Here is a 16015-nt window from a genome sequence, read left to right as displayed (position 1 = left end):
CACGATGCTGCTGGAGGAAGAAAAGGCGGAGAAAAGCGATGGAAACGCGCTGCGGGCACTGCAGGCGCTGCAGGCGCAGCTGGACCGGTTTGAAGAGGGCGTAAAACGCGAGGAGTGGAGGCCAGTGGTGATGCTGGTGGAAGACACGGCGAATCTACGGGTGCTGGCGCAGTACTTAACGAGCAATGTGGGGAATGAGGGCGGAGTGCGAGGTAGGAAGGGAGCTTCGGGGAGATGTGGCGGTGGAATTTGTTCGTGGTGCCGCTGGAGGAAATGAGCGGATGCATCCGATCGGTGTATTCGATCTACTCGGAGAAGTATCTTGGCTGCAAGGCGAGGGTAAGAAGTGTAGAGCGAACGAGCACGATCTCGAGCCGCTTCGCTGCCTGTTTTTCGGAAGCGACGCGTACGCCTGGGGGCTGCTTCTCTCCTACGTCATGCTGGTCAACGAGAACCCCAACGAATCCTTCAACCTCCAGTTCCTCCCTCTCTGTTTCCCCCGTTTCTCCCTTTTTCATTCTAGCTCTCTCCTGCTCGCTCACGCATCTCCTCGCCGCGCAGAGCCCTCAGTTCGCCTCTTCCGTCCACACCTTCCACCAGTTCATTACCGCGCTCGCTTCTTCGCGCAGCTGCGATGGCCAGAAAGGGCTCTGGAGCAACTACCACATCGCAGAGCAGCTCGACATGCTGCTCCGCGCGGACTACACCTCCCTCCCTGTCGCCGTGAAGGAAGCCTCCATCCAGCGAAGCGGGAGCGAGCCGTCTGGCGTGCTGCAGGACGCGGCTGTGCTCCGATTGCTCAGCAATGACCACGGAAACGGAACGAAACTGCGCGTGCCGTTTTTGTCGACGGTGTCGATCGGCTCGCAGCTGCCGTTCTCGCGGAAGCTGTACACACACTTGCTGAAGCGGCTGCAGGAAGAAGAGAACTCGGTCGTGCTGCCGAATCTGTTTAATCTGTTCCCCACGAAGCCGGAGAAGCCGTTTGCGGGACTGCTGGATTATTGGCTGTTGGACGGAGAGCAGAAGCAATGCTCGGTGAAGGCGCGCGATGTGGTGGATTTGGTGGTGATTGAGAGACTGCCGCAGACGGAGGATTACGAGGGAGAACGCGGGTTCTCGCTGTCGTTGTCGGTGCCGTTGGCGAAGCTGACGAATAAAAAGAAGAAGGTGTTTACGGGGAAGTATTCGTTCCAGGAAGCGGAGAGAGACGAGGCGACGCAGACGTTTTCGTGCGTGGTGGGGAAGACGGTGGTGACGATGAACGATCCTGGATGTGTGTTTATCGACAGCGTGGAGTTCGGGAATGTTACGTTTATGACAGTGTCGAATCGCTATTTCTCGCGTGTCAAATCCTTTCCGCTGAATCTTCCGTTCAGCTCTTAAGAAGTGTTTGAGACAAACAAGCAGTGTTTAAATTGATATTGATTCACGGAACATTCGTTCATTCATTCATTTATTCAAGAATGGTCAACCATTCAAACCAAACCCCATTATTACATCACCCCCTTAAACATACAAAGAATCGATCTGCTTCTCGTAGTGCTGATGCACCACATTTCGCTTCAGCTTCATCGTAGCCGTCAGCTCGCCATGGCCCAAAGATAAATCTCGCTCCATCAAATACCACTTTCGGATTTCCTGAGCACGGCTGATTGCCACTTTGTTATAACCATCGATCGCTTCTTGAATCATTTTGTTCACAGCAGGATCGTTTTTAGCTTCCGCTACAGTGGTCGCAGAACCGCCATTCTCCTTCAGCATGCTGATCACAGTGGGCAGCAAGTCATCGCTGGGCTCGCCAGTCATGGGATTCACGACCGTTTTCAACGATACCAGTGCGGACAAGAACTTTCGCTTATCTCCCACAACGACGCAATTGGCCATAATGGGGCAGAGCTCCAAAATCTTGTTCTCAATCGGCACGGGCGAAACGTTTTCTCCTCCAGCGGTGACAATGAGTTCCTTCAGACGACCGGTAATCTTCACGAATCCGTCCTTATCGATGACGGCCTGGTCTCCAGTGTGCAGCCATCCGTCCTCGTCGATCGCTGCTGCGGTCTCTGCGGGCATCTTCATGTATCCCATCATGACCAAGCGTCCCTTGAACTGGACTTCCTGCGTGTCCGGGTCGGTTCGCGCGTGGATTCCGCGCATTACGCGGCCGGTCGTGTACATTCTCCATTCCTGGTTGGTGTCCGTATTGAAACAGATGGGAGCGGTTCCTTCCGACTGGCCGAGCACATCGAAGATCGGCATTTCCAGCGAGGCGAAGAAGTTGAGCGTGTCGTCGGTCACAGGAGCCGCGGAAACAGCCAAGCAGCGCGCTTGGTCGAGTCCGAGCTTCTGACGAACGGGATCGAACACGAGATATTTGGCCAGCGAGTACGTGTATCCGTAGTACGGCTTTTCTCCGTACTGGCGAGACGTCGCAGCTTGATAACCGACCGAGCGGCACCACGAGATCAGCAGCGATTTCAAATACTACGAATAAGAGAAGACAGGAAGAGCGACCGAAGCCTGAGCGAAGGAGCTGCGAATGCTCTCCGCGAATTTCTCCCACACACGAGGAACAGCCACGAAGAAGGTCGGTCTGGCCTTGTGGAGCGTCTTGATGAGGGTTCCACGGAGAGCGTTGGGATCAGCGAGGTAGACAGTGACCTTGTTGCAGACGGGGATCATCGTATCCACGTACTGCGCAGCGATGTGGTTCATTGGAAGGAATGACACAAAACGATTCTCCAATCCTTGGAGATGGATGTAGTAGTCCACGTTTTGCGCGTTGTACACACAACTGTCGTGAGAACACATCACAGCCTTCGGATTTCCGGTCGTTCCCGAGGTGTAGATTAAAGTTGCACAGTTTCCTGGCTTGATCGCTTTCGCTCGGTTCAATATCACTTCATCAGCAATATCGTTACCAAGATTCATCCAATCATTCCAAGTGTATACTTTTGCATATTGATTGTCTTCCACGTTCGGCACTCCATCTTCTGGCCAATATACAATAATGGCCTTCAATTGAGGAAGCGATTCTCGAATGGAAGCGATTTTGGCAGCATTTTTGCCACCTTGACAAACGCAAATCTTGGCTTCTGAATGATTGAGAACGTATTGACAGGCGTCAGGAGAGTTCGTGGTGTAAATACCCGCGGGTACGCATCCCGAAATCCAAGTTCCTTGGAGAGAAAAGAAATACTCCGCCGAGTTGAATCCAATCATGGCGGATACATCGAGCGGCTGCATGCCGATTTTAACACAGGACTTGGCAAATCTAAATTCAAATCATCAAACAAGTCATTACCTCATCGCTTGCTGGAAATACTCACCATATGTGTACTTGACATCGTTCTTATCAACGACGGCCAGTGTATCTTTCCAGGCTTCACAGTTTTTTATGAATTCCTACGCATCATATTCAAAAAATAATGCATACGGCAGCCAGGGTTGATGGTTCCGGGTTGAAATCGCAGTCATAGTTGCGTTCAATCTCCATGACATCGTGGATATCGGCTGTTCTATACTTGTTTCGGATGCTCATCTTGCTTTCGAAAAAAAATTTGGTTTTTCCAAACTTTGAATTTATGAATAATAGTTGATGGGTTGATGACGTCATCATAGTTTTGTTGACCTGGGCGATTTTCAATTGATCCCCGCGATTTTGATTTTAGGCGTAATCTTTTTTATAAATGATGTCATGGAAAACCCATCATTCTATTATGGAAAAAGGAATGGTGCAAAATGAAGCGATGTGTTTTTAACAAACAATATTCATCTAAACATACAAAGAATCGATCTGCTTCTCGTAGTGCTGATGCACCACATTTCGCTTCAGTTTTAGTGTAGCTGTCAACTCTCCGTGACTGAGCGACAGGTCTCGCTCCATCAAATACCACTTTCGGATTTCCTGAGCACGGCTGATTGCCACTTTGTTATAACCATCAATTGCTTCTTGAATCATTTTGTTCACAGCAGGATCGTTTTTAGCTTCCGCTACGGTAGTCGCAGAACCGCCATTAGCCTTAATGATACTAATGACTGTAGGGAGTAAATTCTGGCTAGGTTCGCCAGTCATGGGATTCACGACCGTTTTCAACGATACTAATGCGGACAAGAACTTTCGCTTATCTCCCACAACGATGCAATTGGCCATAATGGGGCAGAGCTCCAAAATCTTGTTCTCAATCGGCACAGGAGCCACATTCTCTCCTCCAGCGGTGACAATGAGTTCCTTCAGACGACCTGTGATTTTGATAAACCCATCTTGATCGATGACGGCCTGGTCTCCAGTGTGCAGCCATCCTTCATCATCAATCGTGGATGCAGTCTCTGCGGGCATCTTCAAATAGCCCATCATGACCAAGCGTCCCTTGAACTGGACTTCCTGGGTATTTGGATCGGTGCGTGCCATAATACCTCGCAAGGGACGACCCGCAGTGTACATTCTCCATTCCTGATTGGTATCAGTCTGGAAGCAGATGGGAGCGGTTCCTTCCGACTGACCAAGAATATCGTAGATCGGCATATCCAGTCTAGCGAAGAAGTTGAGCGTGTCGTCGGTCACAGGAGCCGCGGAAACGACCAGGGTCCGTGCCTTATCCAATCCCAGCATCTCACGCGCAGGATCGAACACATAACGCTTCGCAAGGTTATAGAACATCTTCTTGTGGAACTTCTTTCCATACTGACGAGTTATGGCAGTCTGGAACCCAATCTTCATTGCTTGCTTGATGAACATCTTCTTAAAGCACGAAGCATGGGCGAAGGAGCTGCGAATGCTCTCCGCGAATTTCTCCCACACACGAGGAACAGCCAGGAAAAATGTTGGTCTCGCTTTACGTAGCGTATTGATAAGAGTACCACGGAGAGCATCCGGATCGGCAATGTAAACAGTGATTTTGTTACATGTCGGCATCATAACATCAATAAACTGAGCAGCGATGTGGTTCATTGGAAGGAATGACACAAAACGATTCTCCAAATTAAAGTGAGCATAATAGTCCAGGTTCAAGGAATTATACACACAACTATCGTGAGAACACATCACAGCCTTCGGATTTCCGGTCGTTCCCGAGGTGTAGATTAAAGTTGCACAGTTTCCTGGCTTGATCGCTTTCGCTCGGTTCAATATCACTTCATCAGCAATATCGTTACCAAGATTCATCCAATCATTCCAAGTATATACTTTTGCATATTGATTGTCTTCCACGTTCGGCACTCCATCTTCTGGCCAATATACAATAATGGCCTTCAATTGAGGAAGCGATTCTCGAATGGAAGCGATTTTGGCAGCATTTTTGCCACCTTGACAAACGCAAATCTTGGCTTCTGAATGATTGAGAACGTATTGACAGGCGTCAGGAGAATTTGTAGTATACACACCCGCGGGTACGCATCCCGAAATCCAAGTTCCTTGGAGAGTGAAGAGCAGCTCCGCCGAGTTGAATCCAATCATTCCAGTCACCTCAAGCGGCTGCATACCGATTTTAACACAGGACTTGGCAAATCTAGACTCATAGAGATGCAATCACTACCTACCTCAAAGCATTCTGGTAATACTCACCATATGTGTACTTGATATCGTTCTTATCAACAATAGCAGGAGTGTCTCTCCAAGCATCGCAATTCTTGATGAATTCCTATGCATAAATAACCGTAATTTGCCTATACGGCAGCCAGGGTTGTCGGTTCCGGGTTGAAATCGCAGTCATAGTTGCGTTCAATCTCCATGACATCGTGGATATCGGCTGTTCTATACTTGTTTCGGATGCTCATTCCTGTGTTAAAATAATAATGACACTTTGCGGAGATTTTATCATGTCTAAGAGTGTTGGAATGATGACGTCATTACCGAAGAGTGTACACTAACTGGAAAAGTCAGTATTCCCGCGGTAATTATGCTAAAGCGTATGACAACTTGTGTATGATGTAATAATTATGGAAGCAGTTTACTATGGCTTCCAAAATTCTTGACTTTCGGTAGAATGATTGTACTGAATAGTGTAGAAAAAAAGAAATCCGTTGAACAGAATTCTTTCACTCTTTTTTACTCTTCGACTATTTTCTTGTGAAAATGATTGTTAATTGCCCTACATGTCATTATACGATAGATGTGCAGCCTAATACTCCTCCTTTCTATGTATCCTTGTCATCTTTTTTGTAAAGTGTAGTGTCCTGGTTGTTCGAGCGTGATTGACAGTTTGCTCCTATCTGTGCGTAATATGTAGCGAATTCTCTCCAGCGGCAGCCAGGAATGCCTATGACTCCAGCACAGAATGTCCTTGGTGCTGGCATGGACGTTAATAGGGCATTCTATACGGTATCTCAAAATAGGTAAGGTTCAAAGGAGAGTTTTGAACTAGTCCTCAAATCAGCTGTTCAAAGCTGGAGCAAGCGATGAAGCTGCTGGGTTACAACATTTCTCCGGACGTTTGCAACCAGCTGACCATTAAGCACGATAAAGATCGCAGTGGTCTGTTGAACATCAACGAGTTTGCTTTGATTGTCTCGGAAGTGAACCAATGGAGAGATGCTTTCTGCTTCTTTGATTCAGACCGCTCGGGTCGTTTGGATTACCAAGAGTTTAGTAATGCTCTGTTGCGCATTGGGTATCGTTTCCCACCTCAGCTTGTGACTTTGATTTTTTCGAATTTGGATTCAAATCATGCGGGTTATCTGGATTTAGACGCGTTTATCAAAGCTTGTTCTGTGGTCCAAATTGTGATTATGAAAATGCAGCAGTATGATCCCCAGAAAAAGGGAATCGTTACGGTGGATCTCAACCAGATGCTAGATATTGTGTTTTCGATTCCGATGTGAGTTGTTTGTTAGCAACAGTTTTTCGTGGGATTGCGAGCTTTTTTTGTGACTGCGTGCATCCCATGTTTTTTGCTGATCACCCGATAAATAAAATCGAGGTTTGACAAAAATGGGATGTATCCAGCCAAAAAACCCTCCTATTTTTGGTTTCTTCATGCTTTTACATTCAAACAGATAGTTGTACTGTTATAGCTGAGACTGCGTCAGATTTTATAACAGTTTGTTTTTGATCCAAGAATTATAATATAGGATTATTATTCTCAATTGTCATACAAACCCTAGAAATGGAATTTTTATCCTATATTCGTGAGCATGGACTCTTGCCCATGCCGATGTTAAAGACATTATGTGAGTGCGTAAGGCAATTTCCATTGGGTGAACTCCAGGTTAAAGAGATACTTATTGAAGAGAACACAGTCCAGCCCGTGAGCAGTCCAGTAAATGTGAGTTTTTCTTGGTGGAGGGTGTTTTTTAGATTTGTGGAGATATTCATGGCCAATACAGCGACCTCCTGGAGTTATTTAAGGTGGGAGGCGAAATCCCCCAAAATAGTTACATTTTTATGGTGAATTGTGGCTGTTCCCCGTGATGCGTAGGGAGACTACGTTGACCGCGGATATGCCAGCTGTGAGACCTTTGAATTGCTTTTATGTTTGAAACTCTGGTCCGGACCGACTTTCCGTTTTATGCGTAGTTATCCCGACAAAATCACACTTCTACGCGGAAATCACGAGACGCGTGAGATCACCCGCATCTACGGATTCTACTGCGAAATTTCGCACAAGTACAAGAGCCCCGATCCATGGACATGGTTTACCGAGGTCTTCGACTATCTAGGCGTTGCAGCCGTACACTCCTCTTCTCTCCTCCCTTTATTTTTAGCTCGTCGACAATCGCATCCTCTGCATCCACGGTGGTCTTTCTCCCTCCATCAACACAATCGACCAAGTAAAAAACCCCTAGATTTCTGTCATTCCAAGATTCGAACCATCCCGCGAACCGAAGAAATCCCCTCTTCTGGCCCCTTCTCGGACTTGGTTTGGTCGGACCCGGACAATGTGGATCGGTTCCGTGAGTCTCCCCGCGGGGCAGGCTTCGTTTTTGGGGAGAGCGCGGTGAACCAGTTCACGGAAACGAACGGACTGGAGCTGATCTGCCGCGCGCATCAGATGGTGCAGCAAGGATTCCAGTATATGTTCTCGCGGTCGAACCTGGTGACGGTGTGGTCGGCGCCGAATTACTGCTATCGGTGCGAGAACGTGGCGTCGGTGCTGATGCTGGACGAGAATTTGAATAGGACGTTTAAAGTCTTTAGGGAGGTAGGAGAGAGAGCGATGTGGCATGTAGAATAAGGACGAGCAGGCAAAGGAGAGTCGATCTGGTAACTTCGTGTTCTTTAGCTTTTAGTGATATAAGAATATTGGGTTGTTTGTTGGAGAGTGGAGGAAGAGAGAAGAGTGATGGAGCGTAGCAGACTTTTTCTGCTTAATCTTTTTCTATCAGCGGTCGATTCGTTCAATGCCCCTAACACCATTTCAACGTCTTATGGTTGCGGTGCACAAAGTTATGGTAGAACGCACCATTCTCAATGTTCTTATTCCGAAAACGCTTCTTGAGGCACTCAGTGTTCTAGAGATTTCTGGATCTAACACATAGACGCAAGATTGCACCACAACTCAATTCTGCAAGTCACTGAATAAATGTGCTATTAAAACAATCATTCTCACAAACCGGAGCAGCGTTTTCTCCTATTCGTACAATGATATCTAGGTTGGGGTTGATTTCGAGCAGTATTTTTACTTCCTCCTCGCATTTCCACTAGATTCTACTGGGACGAAAAGAACGCTCCGTCCATTCTACACTCCATTCTAGTAAATGTCTTTTTGGTGTGTTTTCTCCAGATCTCCAACAACTGCTCGCTCACGCACCCCACTCACTTATCCATTACTCCCAACACTGTTTATATCGATAGCAAGCCAGTCCCTGAAAGCAGGTATCCTTTTTACCTTTCCTCCCTTCTTCCTCAGTTCAATCCACTCTCTCAAAGAGCTTCTTTCCTGCCTCACCGGGTGTCCTCGCATGGAGAGCGATCTCTTCCTTCCTTTCGGGTTCATCCCACTTCCCCTCTCGCAGATTTTCGCTCTCACAAGTCTTTCGTTTTGCTCGGTAAACTTGAAACCCTTCTCTCCAGGACATGTTCTCGTGATTCCTCGCAGACCTGTTCCCACGCTCGATGATTTAACCGACGAGGAAATGACGGATTTGATGCTTCTCGTGAAGAAAACGGCGCGGATGCTGAGGAAAGTGCATCATGCAGATGCAGTGACGGTGTCGGTGCAGGACGGACCGGCAGCGGGGCAGACGGTCCCTCATGTAGGTTTTTTATGGGTGACGTGGATGTGAATTGTGTAGGTGCATGTTCATGTGATTCCGAGAGTGTTCGGAGACATTCCAGGAGATGCGATTTATGAGATGATAGAGAGAGCAGACCTCCATCCATCGATTTCAAATAAGAATACGGCAAGTAGGGGCGGAGATGGACTGTGAGAGTAGAACCGGATGTAGATCGCGTTCCTCGGAGTGAAGAGGAGATGCGAAAGGAAGCCGAGCAGTATATGCAAGCTTTTCAAAGTGTGGTATACAATTGTTTGTTGTATAAAAGATGCTACCGTTCTGTTAATATAGCTTGAGTATCTGATAAGTTGTAGATATTGTTATTGGAGTCGGGATCTGCGTTGGCGGTGTACTGATAAAGAGACGGATTGATAGTAGATTCTCGGACTTCGATGGTTATTCTCTCCAATTATAAAATCCTTTTCACAGAAGAAGCACGAAATCGTGCAATCAGAGACAGTGTTCTTCGATCCTATTTCCTCGTACGTGCCTTCTATTTGGCTTATGAGCAAAAGAAAATCCATCAAATTCCCATCTCTTTTCGATAATCCTTCCGTTACACTCAGTGTAATCATCCCCGCATACAACGAGCGTCTCCGCCTCCCTAAGATGCTCGATGAATGCATCCCCTATCTAAAATCGCGCTCCGAACGTGACAAGTAGTCAAGACCGCCTCTTTTTCCTTAGAACTTTCACTTGGGAGATCATTATTGTGGACGACGGGAGCATGGACGGCACAAAGGAGCTTGCCTACGAGTACATCAAGCGCTACTCCAATCCCAACATCCGTGTCCTTGTAGAGGCGCATAACCGAGGTAAAGGAGGGGCCATTCGTCTCGTAATAACTTCAAAATGGATTTGAAATAGGGAGTTCTGTCGTCTCGAGGAGAACGCATCTTGATGGCGGATGCCGATGGTGCGACGACGTTTTCAGAGGTAGAGAAGTTGGACGCGCAGTACGAAGCGGGAGCTGACGTAGTCGTCGGTTCTCGCAACCACTTGAAGGAGAACGCCGTTGCGCAGGTTGATGATGTGGCGGAAGAGACTGAAGGGTAGCGCGCATGGTACCGAAACCTTCTAATGTACGGATTCAATTTCCTGGTGAAGGTTTTATCGGGAATTCACGGGATCTACGACACCCAATGTGGATTTAAGCTGTTCTCGAGGAGAGTGGCGCGGTGCGTTTTTCCGTCGCTCCACTTGGAGAGATGGGCGTTCGACATCGAGATTTTGTATGTGGCGAGCCGCTTGGGTTTCGTGATTAAGGTAGGGTCGAAAAGGCGCATCTATTATGTAGGAAGTGCCTGTGAAGTGGGTAGAGATCGAGGGAAGCAAAGTCAGCATCATCCAAGCTTCTCTCACCATGTTCCGAGACATGGTCGCTACACGACTTGCCTACTTGCTATCAATTTGGGAGCTGCCAAAGCGGGATTCACTAAAGCTAGATTGAGGTTTCTGTGTTTATTCGAACAAATTTTGCGAATTAAACCCGCCTGTTGATTTGATTGGACGGTCAATCGGGGAAACGGTAGTTCTAAGATAATAATCATAATATATTTATTGATTGGAAGCTATGAGCGCTGAAAGACCTGTTTATTACCTGGACGGAGAGTCTCTGACCCCCGAGATGGTGATTCTCGAAATGGCGGATAATGTGTAGTTGATGGAGCTTGGATATGGAAAGTACAAGCTGGATCTTAGCAAGGAGGCTTGGGCCAAAGTGGACGTAGTGTTTCGAAAGAAGATTGAGAATTAGAATGGAAGAAAGGTCGTGGATGACATTGTGGAAAATAAGATTGTAAAGTACGGAATTAACACCGGATTTGGAAACTTCAAGGATGTCGTCATTCCTCCCGAATCCGTCGAGGAGTTGCAGGTGAATCTGATCCGATCCCACGCTTCTGGAGTGGGTGAGAACCTCAGCTACGAGCGTTCGTTGCGCATGCTCGCTCTGCGCTGCAACGTCCTCGCCAAGGGCCACAGTGGTGTGAGCCACGAGTCTCTGCAGCGCGCTTTGGGTAGGTTCTTTCCTCAAGCTATTCGATGCAGACTTCTTCAACGCGGGCGTTGTGTCTGCGATTCCCCTGAAGGGAACCGTCGGCGCTTCTGGCGATCTGGCCCCTCTGGCGCACCTGTGTCTGGGTCTGATCGGTGAAGGCGAGTCGTGGGACCCTGCCGACCACCAGATCAAGCCGACTGCGGAGCTGGTGGCGAAGTACGGTTTGACCCCCGTGCACCTGCGTGCGAAGGAGGGTCTGGCGTTCATCAACGGCACGCAGTTCATCTCCACGCTGGGCGCGGAGGCGCTGGTGCGCGCTGAGCACGCCGCTCTGGAGGCCGATGTGATCTGCTGCATGACGTTCGAGGCGCTGCGCGGCACGACGGCGGCGTACCGCCACTTCATCCACGACGCGCGCAAGCACGGAGGCCAGCGCGCCGTGGCGCAGCGCATGCGCGCGTGCCTGAACAACCCGCTGTACTCGAGCGAGATCTTCGAGAAGCTGACCGACAAGAAGAAGGTGCAGGACTCCTACACGCTGCGCTGCGCGCCGCAGGTGCACGGCATTGTGCACGACACGCTGGCGTTCGTGCGAGGCATCCTGACCACGGAGCTGAACAGCGCGACCGACAACCCCATGATCTTCCGCGACGATGACGGCGAGCCCGTGATCATCTCCGGAGGCAATTTCCATGGCGAGTACCCCGCCAAGGCGCTGGACTACCTGGCCATCGCCATCCACGAGATCGCCAACATCTCGGAGCGCCGCATTGAGCGTCTGGTGAACACCTCGCTGGGCGGCCTGAACCCCTTCCTCACCCAGAAGGAGCGCGGCGGTCTGGACTCGGGCTTCATGATCGCGCACTGCTGCGCTGCTGCGCTGGTGAGCGAGAACAAGGTGCTCACCCACCCCGGATCCGTGGACTCCATCTCCACTTCCGCCGGACAGGAGGACCACGTGTCCATGGGAGGATTCTGCGCGCGCAAGGCGCTCGAGGTCACCGAGAACGTCGAGAACGTCATTGCCATCGAGCTGCTCGCCGCCTGCCAGGGAGTGTGGCTGCTGGGAGAGAAGCCCACCGAGCCCATGCAGAAGGTGTACGACCTCGTGAGAGAGCACGTGACGCCCTACACGCGCGACCGCTTCATGAGCCCCGACATCAAGGCTGTGCACAAGCTGGTGAAGGAGAACAAGGTTTGGGAAATCGTAAAGCCCTATATTGAAAAGTATCAGGAGTACGAGAAGGAGCATGGCGAGAAGTAAAAACAGAAAGGATGATATGAAGGTGTGTTTGTTGATATGAAAGGAAAGGAAAGGAAAGGAAATACTGTGGAACGAAAAAAAGAAAAGGGAATCTCAGTCTTTGCTCGTTATGTATTCGTTATGTACATTGTAAAACGAACAAAAAAACAAAGAGGAAATCGCACAAAAAACCGGAAAAAAAACGATGGAAAAGTGGAATTCCACTAATAATTTGATGTTTGTTGATATTCTTATCAATTCTAACCTGTTACTATAATTGTTATTTAGTATGGTATGAGCGAAAATAGTGATAGTTCTGTATATAGAAGTCATGCAGGTAGTCAGCAGGCATTTTGCTGACATTTTAGACGCAAATACTTCCAAAAGCCGAATTATAGGAAGATGGTCTTCCGATGAGCAAGACTTGTTTATAAAAGGGATCTTTTTATATGGGAATGATTGGAGGAGCATTACCAGTCTCATAAACACTAGGACGATGGCGCAAGTAACTAAATTCCTATATGGTGAGATGTAGGTGCGAAGTCATGCGCAGAAGTATTATTTTCGTGCTAAAAGGGAAATGGACTATATTCTTGTGGAACAGGAATTCTTTAAATCATTAAGAAGTCGGGAATTTGAGGCAAATAAGTCGAAACTACTTCCTTTTGTTCTGGACTATTCGGCTTTGGGTATATCCGAGTTTGCTTTTTCTATCTTTCTCTCTGATAATTAGTCTCCAGACGGTGTTCGAAATAGCGAGCCTGTACCTCCTGCGGAAGCGCTCTCGTTATTTGCTACATTGTCACAAAAGGAAGAACCGTGCTACGCACAGTCGTCTTCACTCAATTGAATGCTCTCTACTCTACTTAGTTTACGTCGTTTATCACAATCCAAAGCTTTCCGATCAATGCAAGCTCTTCATCATTTCTCCGATTCTCTGGTCTCTCCAGATTCGGACACCTTCTTTTATGTCTTTCTCGGCTCGCACTCTCCTCCGGCAATTCAACCATCCCCCAGTATCCCTGCTCCTTGAAGACATGCCACTCGATTCTGCGTTTTCTTCTTCGAATTCCAGCCACGTGGTCGATTCTTCGCGTCCGAATTCCACTCCGAAGGAGCAGAGAACGGCCGTCCCCTTCCCAATGCCAGTGAGTTTGCTTGGAGAGCGGTCGTCGATTCGCTGCAGACCGATCGGCTCTTTTTCTAAAGCGTCGATCGGTCCGAACCCAAGACTTGCAATGCCTTCAAGGCCTGCGTTGCTGCCGTCAGGACGCTCTCATGCTGCGTCTGGTGGCACGGCGCCGTTACCCGACTACAAAACCTTGGTTCCTTTTCCCAAATACGCGACCAGTCCTTCTATCGATTACTCTATTGATCTTTCATCGGAGCTTCAACAATCCGCGAACCCATTCAGCCAATCCTTGAAACCATCCTTTCTTTCTTCTGATCACTTTATTCGTCCCTCTTTTGACCACTTTACTCTTTCTACGCATTCGAAGCCCGCGGCGTCGCCGACCCAGCCTTCCCCCAGCGGTTCTCCTTCTTCTTCTCCTTCTTCTTCTTCTTCTTCTCCTCCGAGTCCAATTTCCATTCCTTCCTCTCCTTCCAATTTTTCCTCTTTTTCTCTCTCTTTCTCTTCTTCTTCTTCCTCTTCTTCCTCTTCTTCCTCCTCTTCCTCCTCTTCCTCCTCTTCCTCACCTCCTTCTCCATCCAGTGCTTTCAATCCTTCCATCATTCTCCCTTCCCTCCTATTGGATAATCGCTCGATGGGGCAGTTCGAGCCTGGCCTGCCGTTCTGTGTGGTGACATTCGATCGTTCGGAGCTGCTCGCCTACGCACAGCGATTTACGGATGTGTATCGTCTATGTCCCGTGACCAGCAGTCGCGTGGTTCGCTTTGTGCCCACGAGCAATTGCGACGATCCTGCCTCGAAGCACTTGTTTTGCGTGAAGAGAGAGGAGATCCACCTGAAGCGATTACCTCTGGCTGAGCTGATAGGGAAGGACGGGCAGACCGCTGGTTTTTTGGTTCCCGTGGCGAAGAAATTGGCCCAGGTACCGAATGCGGTGCTGGTTCCCCAGATTTCGAATGCTGCTAACTGTATATTCTATTCGTTGAACATTCCCTTGCGAACAGGAAACTCAACGTCCTGCCTTGTTTGTTCCAACACACAACCAATAAGAAGAGACACCAAATTGAGTTTCCTTGCAGTGTTTACAACTTGGGGAAGAGCGCTTCACTCTTCAGGTTCAGCTTGGAGCCGCGAGGCTGGTTGCGTCCCTGTCCGCGACGCTCTCCGCGGCGCTCGCCACGGCGCTCTCCATTGCGTCCCTCTCTCTTCTGCTCTCCGCTTCCCTCGCGGCGCTCCTCGAAGCGGCGTCGTTCGCGAGGCACGAAGTTGCGGGGGGTTCCCTCCACCGCCTGGAAGTTCAGGATCACCTCGGTGGGCTTCTCCTCGGCCTTCACCTTGCGCTCCTTCTTCTTGATTCCCTCCGCCTAGTGCCTCATCGTCTTCACGCGAGTCCTACCACAAACAGATCCTCCTCGATCTTCTCGATCTTCTCCGTCTTGGGCTCCTCCACAGTGCGAGGAGCCTTCTTGGGAGGCAGATTGCCAAGCTTCGCCTTGCGCATCGCCTCGTACTCTTCCAGGGTGAACACCTCAGGTCTGGGCTCCGTCTCCTTCTCCTCCACTTCCTCCACAGGGCTCGTCTCCAGAGGCTCCGTCTCAGCTCTCCTACAGATAAGCGGTTTCAACGAGTGTTGTGTACAATTGCTCGTTCACATCCTTGGGGTTGCCCCAGTTTCTGTTGCCAGAACCGTTCTTGGGGATCTCGCGACTACGAATCAACCACCACAACCAAGCCTTACCCACGACCCGTTCCACTGTGGCGCTCAAACTCACGCTTACCAGGGCGGAGATTAGCCACACTATCCAATCACGAAATACACCTATTCCGTACCGCTTATCGTTGCCACGAAGCTTCTTCTCAGTCTTCACCTCCTTCTGCTCAATAACTTCCTCTTCCTCGTCGTAGAGTGATGCAAAACGATTCTCACTGGACTACAGCAATATTAGCAACGCAAGCTGGGATCGCGGCAACTGCCTGCCGCTTATCAAAAGCAAATGGCTCATTTCCCTTTACTTACCATCCTTCTTAAAAAATACACAAATCTAATGAATAGATTTATTCTATGTGTGACTAGCAACTCTAAATTCCCTCGCGGAATAAAAGCAGTTATTACTCTTATACGTTTTCCACATCCACATTCCGTAGTGAACTCTTTCTATTTCGGTTATCTTATTGGTTTGATCCTTGGAATCTTATTGAATGACACCATCAAGACTTGAAGAAGCAGAATCAGGAAGGAATTGGAAATCTGCCACCAGTGATGTTTATAGGTAAATCAAATGTATAAATGTAGTATATCAAGAATTCAATGTCTCAAACAAAAGTTGAAACATGAGCACGCCTGCGATAAGTCAAATGCGGATCTTTGAGTTACGAAGTCAATTAAAAGACTATGGGCTCTCTTCGTCTGGAACGAAACAAGATCTGA

General features: G+C 48.7%; 10 protein-coding genes; 7 read left to right on the top strand and 3 right to left on the bottom strand.

The window, feature by feature from the left end:
- Positions 1 to 234: 234 nt before the first annotated feature.
- Positions 235 to 1386, top strand: GSBLH_T00005090001 (uncharacterized protein; the record flags this gene model as incomplete). The annotated part of the gene is made up of 1 exon (XM_013044087.1): positions 235 to 1386. One exon carries the CDS (start codon positions 235 to 237, stop codon positions 1384 to 1386), a length of 1152 nt encoding a protein of 383 aa, XP_012899541.1.
- A 29-nt stretch (positions 1387 to 1415) lies between these two features.
- GSBLH_T00005089001 (uncharacterized protein) lies at positions 1416 to 3246 on the bottom strand (the record flags this gene model as incomplete). XM_013044086.1 has 2 exons in its annotated part: positions 1416 to 2484; positions 2515 to 3246. 2 exons carry the CDS (start codon positions 3244 to 3246, stop codon positions 1510 to 1512), a joined length of 1707 nt encoding a protein of 568 aa, XP_012899540.1. The 3' UTR covers positions 1416 to 1509.
- Positions 3247 to 3770: 524 nt separating this feature from the next.
- GSBLH_T00005088001 (uncharacterized protein) lies at positions 3771 to 5789 on the bottom strand. XM_013044085.1 has 3 exons: positions 5671 to 5789; positions 5539 to 5639; positions 3771 to 5507 (listed from the first exon to the last, which is right to left on the bottom strand). The coding sequence occupies exons 1-3, from the start codon at positions 5728 to 5730 to the stop codon at positions 3776 to 3778; spliced, it is 1893 nt and encodes a 630-aa protein (XP_012899539.1). The 5' UTR covers positions 5731 to 5789; the 3' UTR covers positions 3771 to 3775.
- A 179-nt stretch (positions 5790 to 5968) lies between these two features.
- GSBLH_T00005087001 (uncharacterized protein) lies at positions 5969 to 6819 on the top strand (the record flags this gene model as incomplete). XM_013044084.1 has 4 exons in its annotated part: positions 5969 to 6139; positions 6171 to 6198; positions 6228 to 6333; positions 6363 to 6819. The coding sequence occupies exons 1-4, from the start codon at positions 6074 to 6076 to the stop codon at positions 6817 to 6819; spliced, it is 657 nt and encodes a 218-aa protein (XP_012899538.1). The 5' UTR covers positions 5969 to 6073.
- A 284-nt stretch (positions 6820 to 7103) lies between these two features.
- Positions 7104 to 8241, top strand: GSBLH_T00005086001 (uncharacterized protein; the record flags this gene model as incomplete). XM_013044083.1 has 8 exons in its annotated part: positions 7104 to 7175; positions 7206 to 7262; positions 7295 to 7384; positions 7416 to 7483; positions 7514 to 7667; positions 7702 to 7767; positions 7800 to 8138; positions 8167 to 8241. The coding sequence occupies 8 exons, from the start codon at positions 7104 to 7106 to the stop codon at positions 8224 to 8226; spliced, it is 906 nt and encodes a 301-aa protein (XP_012899537.1). The 3' UTR covers positions 8227 to 8241.
- A 657-nt stretch (positions 8242 to 8898) lies between these two features.
- Positions 8899 to 9222, top strand: GSBLH_T00005085001 (uncharacterized protein; the record flags this gene model as incomplete). The annotated part of the gene is made up of 1 exon (XM_013044082.1): positions 8899 to 9222. The coding sequence occupies one exon, from the start codon at positions 8899 to 8901 to the stop codon at positions 9220 to 9222; it is 324 nt and encodes a 107-aa protein (XP_012899536.1).
- A 495-nt stretch (positions 9223 to 9717) lies between these two features.
- Positions 9718 to 10663, top strand: GSBLH_T00005084001 (uncharacterized protein; the record flags this gene model as incomplete). The annotated part of the gene is made up of 5 exons (XM_013044081.1): positions 9718 to 9872; positions 9901 to 10051; positions 10081 to 10236; positions 10270 to 10479; positions 10511 to 10663. The coding sequence occupies 5 exons, from the start codon at positions 9718 to 9720 to the stop codon at positions 10661 to 10663; spliced, it is 825 nt and encodes a 274-aa protein (XP_012899535.1).
- A 120-nt stretch (positions 10664 to 10783) lies between these two features.
- On the top strand, positions 10784 to 12497 carry GSBLH_T00005083001 (uncharacterized protein). XM_013044080.1 has 4 exons: positions 10784 to 10843; positions 10874 to 10939; positions 10970 to 11231; positions 11263 to 12497. The coding sequence occupies exons 2-4, from the start codon at positions 10877 to 10879 to the stop codon at positions 12474 to 12476; spliced, it is 1539 nt and encodes a 512-aa protein (XP_012899534.1). The 5' UTR covers positions 10784 to 10843; positions 10874 to 10876; the 3' UTR covers positions 12477 to 12497.
- A 99-nt stretch (positions 12498 to 12596) lies between these two features.
- GSBLH_T00006928001 (uncharacterized protein) lies at positions 12597 to 13305 on the top strand (the record flags this gene model as incomplete). The annotated part of the gene is made up of 5 exons (XM_013044079.1): positions 12597 to 12668; positions 12744 to 12792; positions 12854 to 12960; positions 12991 to 13144; positions 13196 to 13305. The coding sequence occupies 5 exons, from the start codon at positions 12597 to 12599 to the stop codon at positions 13303 to 13305; spliced, it is 492 nt and encodes a 163-aa protein (XP_012899533.1).
- A 1327-nt stretch (positions 13306 to 14632) lies between these two features.
- Positions 14633 to 15725, bottom strand: GSBLH_T00005081001 (uncharacterized protein; the record flags this gene model as incomplete). XM_013044078.1 has 7 exons in its annotated part: positions 14633 to 14951; positions 14984 to 15191; positions 15226 to 15294; positions 15326 to 15385; positions 15418 to 15518; positions 15605 to 15666; positions 15701 to 15725. 7 exons carry the CDS (start codon positions 15723 to 15725, stop codon positions 14670 to 14672), a joined length of 807 nt encoding a protein of 268 aa, XP_012899532.1. The 3' UTR covers positions 14633 to 14669.
- Between the last annotated feature and the right edge of the window lie 290 nt (positions 15726 to 16015).

The sequence above is a fragment of the Blastocystis hominis genome, assembly GCF_000151665.1.
Source record: "Blastocystis hominis, Singapore isolate B (sub-type 7) whole genome shotgun sequence assembly, scaffold_9".
Classification (NCBI taxonomy): domain Eukaryota; class Bigyra; order Opalinata; family Blastocystidae; genus Blastocystis; species Blastocystis hominis.
This window is presented reverse-complemented; position numbering and strand designations above follow the sequence as displayed.

Excerpts from the sequence above, each read along its gene's own strand:
- GSBLH_T00005088001 (XM_013044085.1), bottom strand. The coding sequence starts at position 5,730 with ATGGAGATTGAACGCAACTATGACTGCGATTTCAACCCGGAACCGACA. Across the intron at positions 5,640-5,670 it reads AACCGACAACCCTGGCTGCC|GAATTCATCAAGAATTGCGA; the intron begins GTATAGGCAAAT and ends ATTTATGCATAG. Across the intron at positions 5,508-5,538 it reads TATTACCAGAATGCTTTGAG|ATTTGCCAAGTCCTGTGTTA; the intron begins GTAGGTAGTGAT and ends CTATGAGTCTAG.
- GSBLH_T00005083001 (XM_013044080.1), top strand. The coding sequence starts at position 10,877 with ATGGAGCTTGGATATGGAAAGTACAAGCTGGATCTTAGCAAGGAGGCT. Across the intron at positions 10,940-10,969 it reads AGGCTTGGGCCAAAGTGGAC|AATGGAAGAAAGGTCGTGGA; the intron begins GTAGTGTTTCGA and ends ATTGAGAATTAG. Across the intron at positions 11,232-11,262 it reads GTCTCTGCAGCGCGCTTTGG|ACTTCTTCAACGCGGGCGTT; the intron begins GTAGGTTCTTTC and ends TATTCGATGCAG.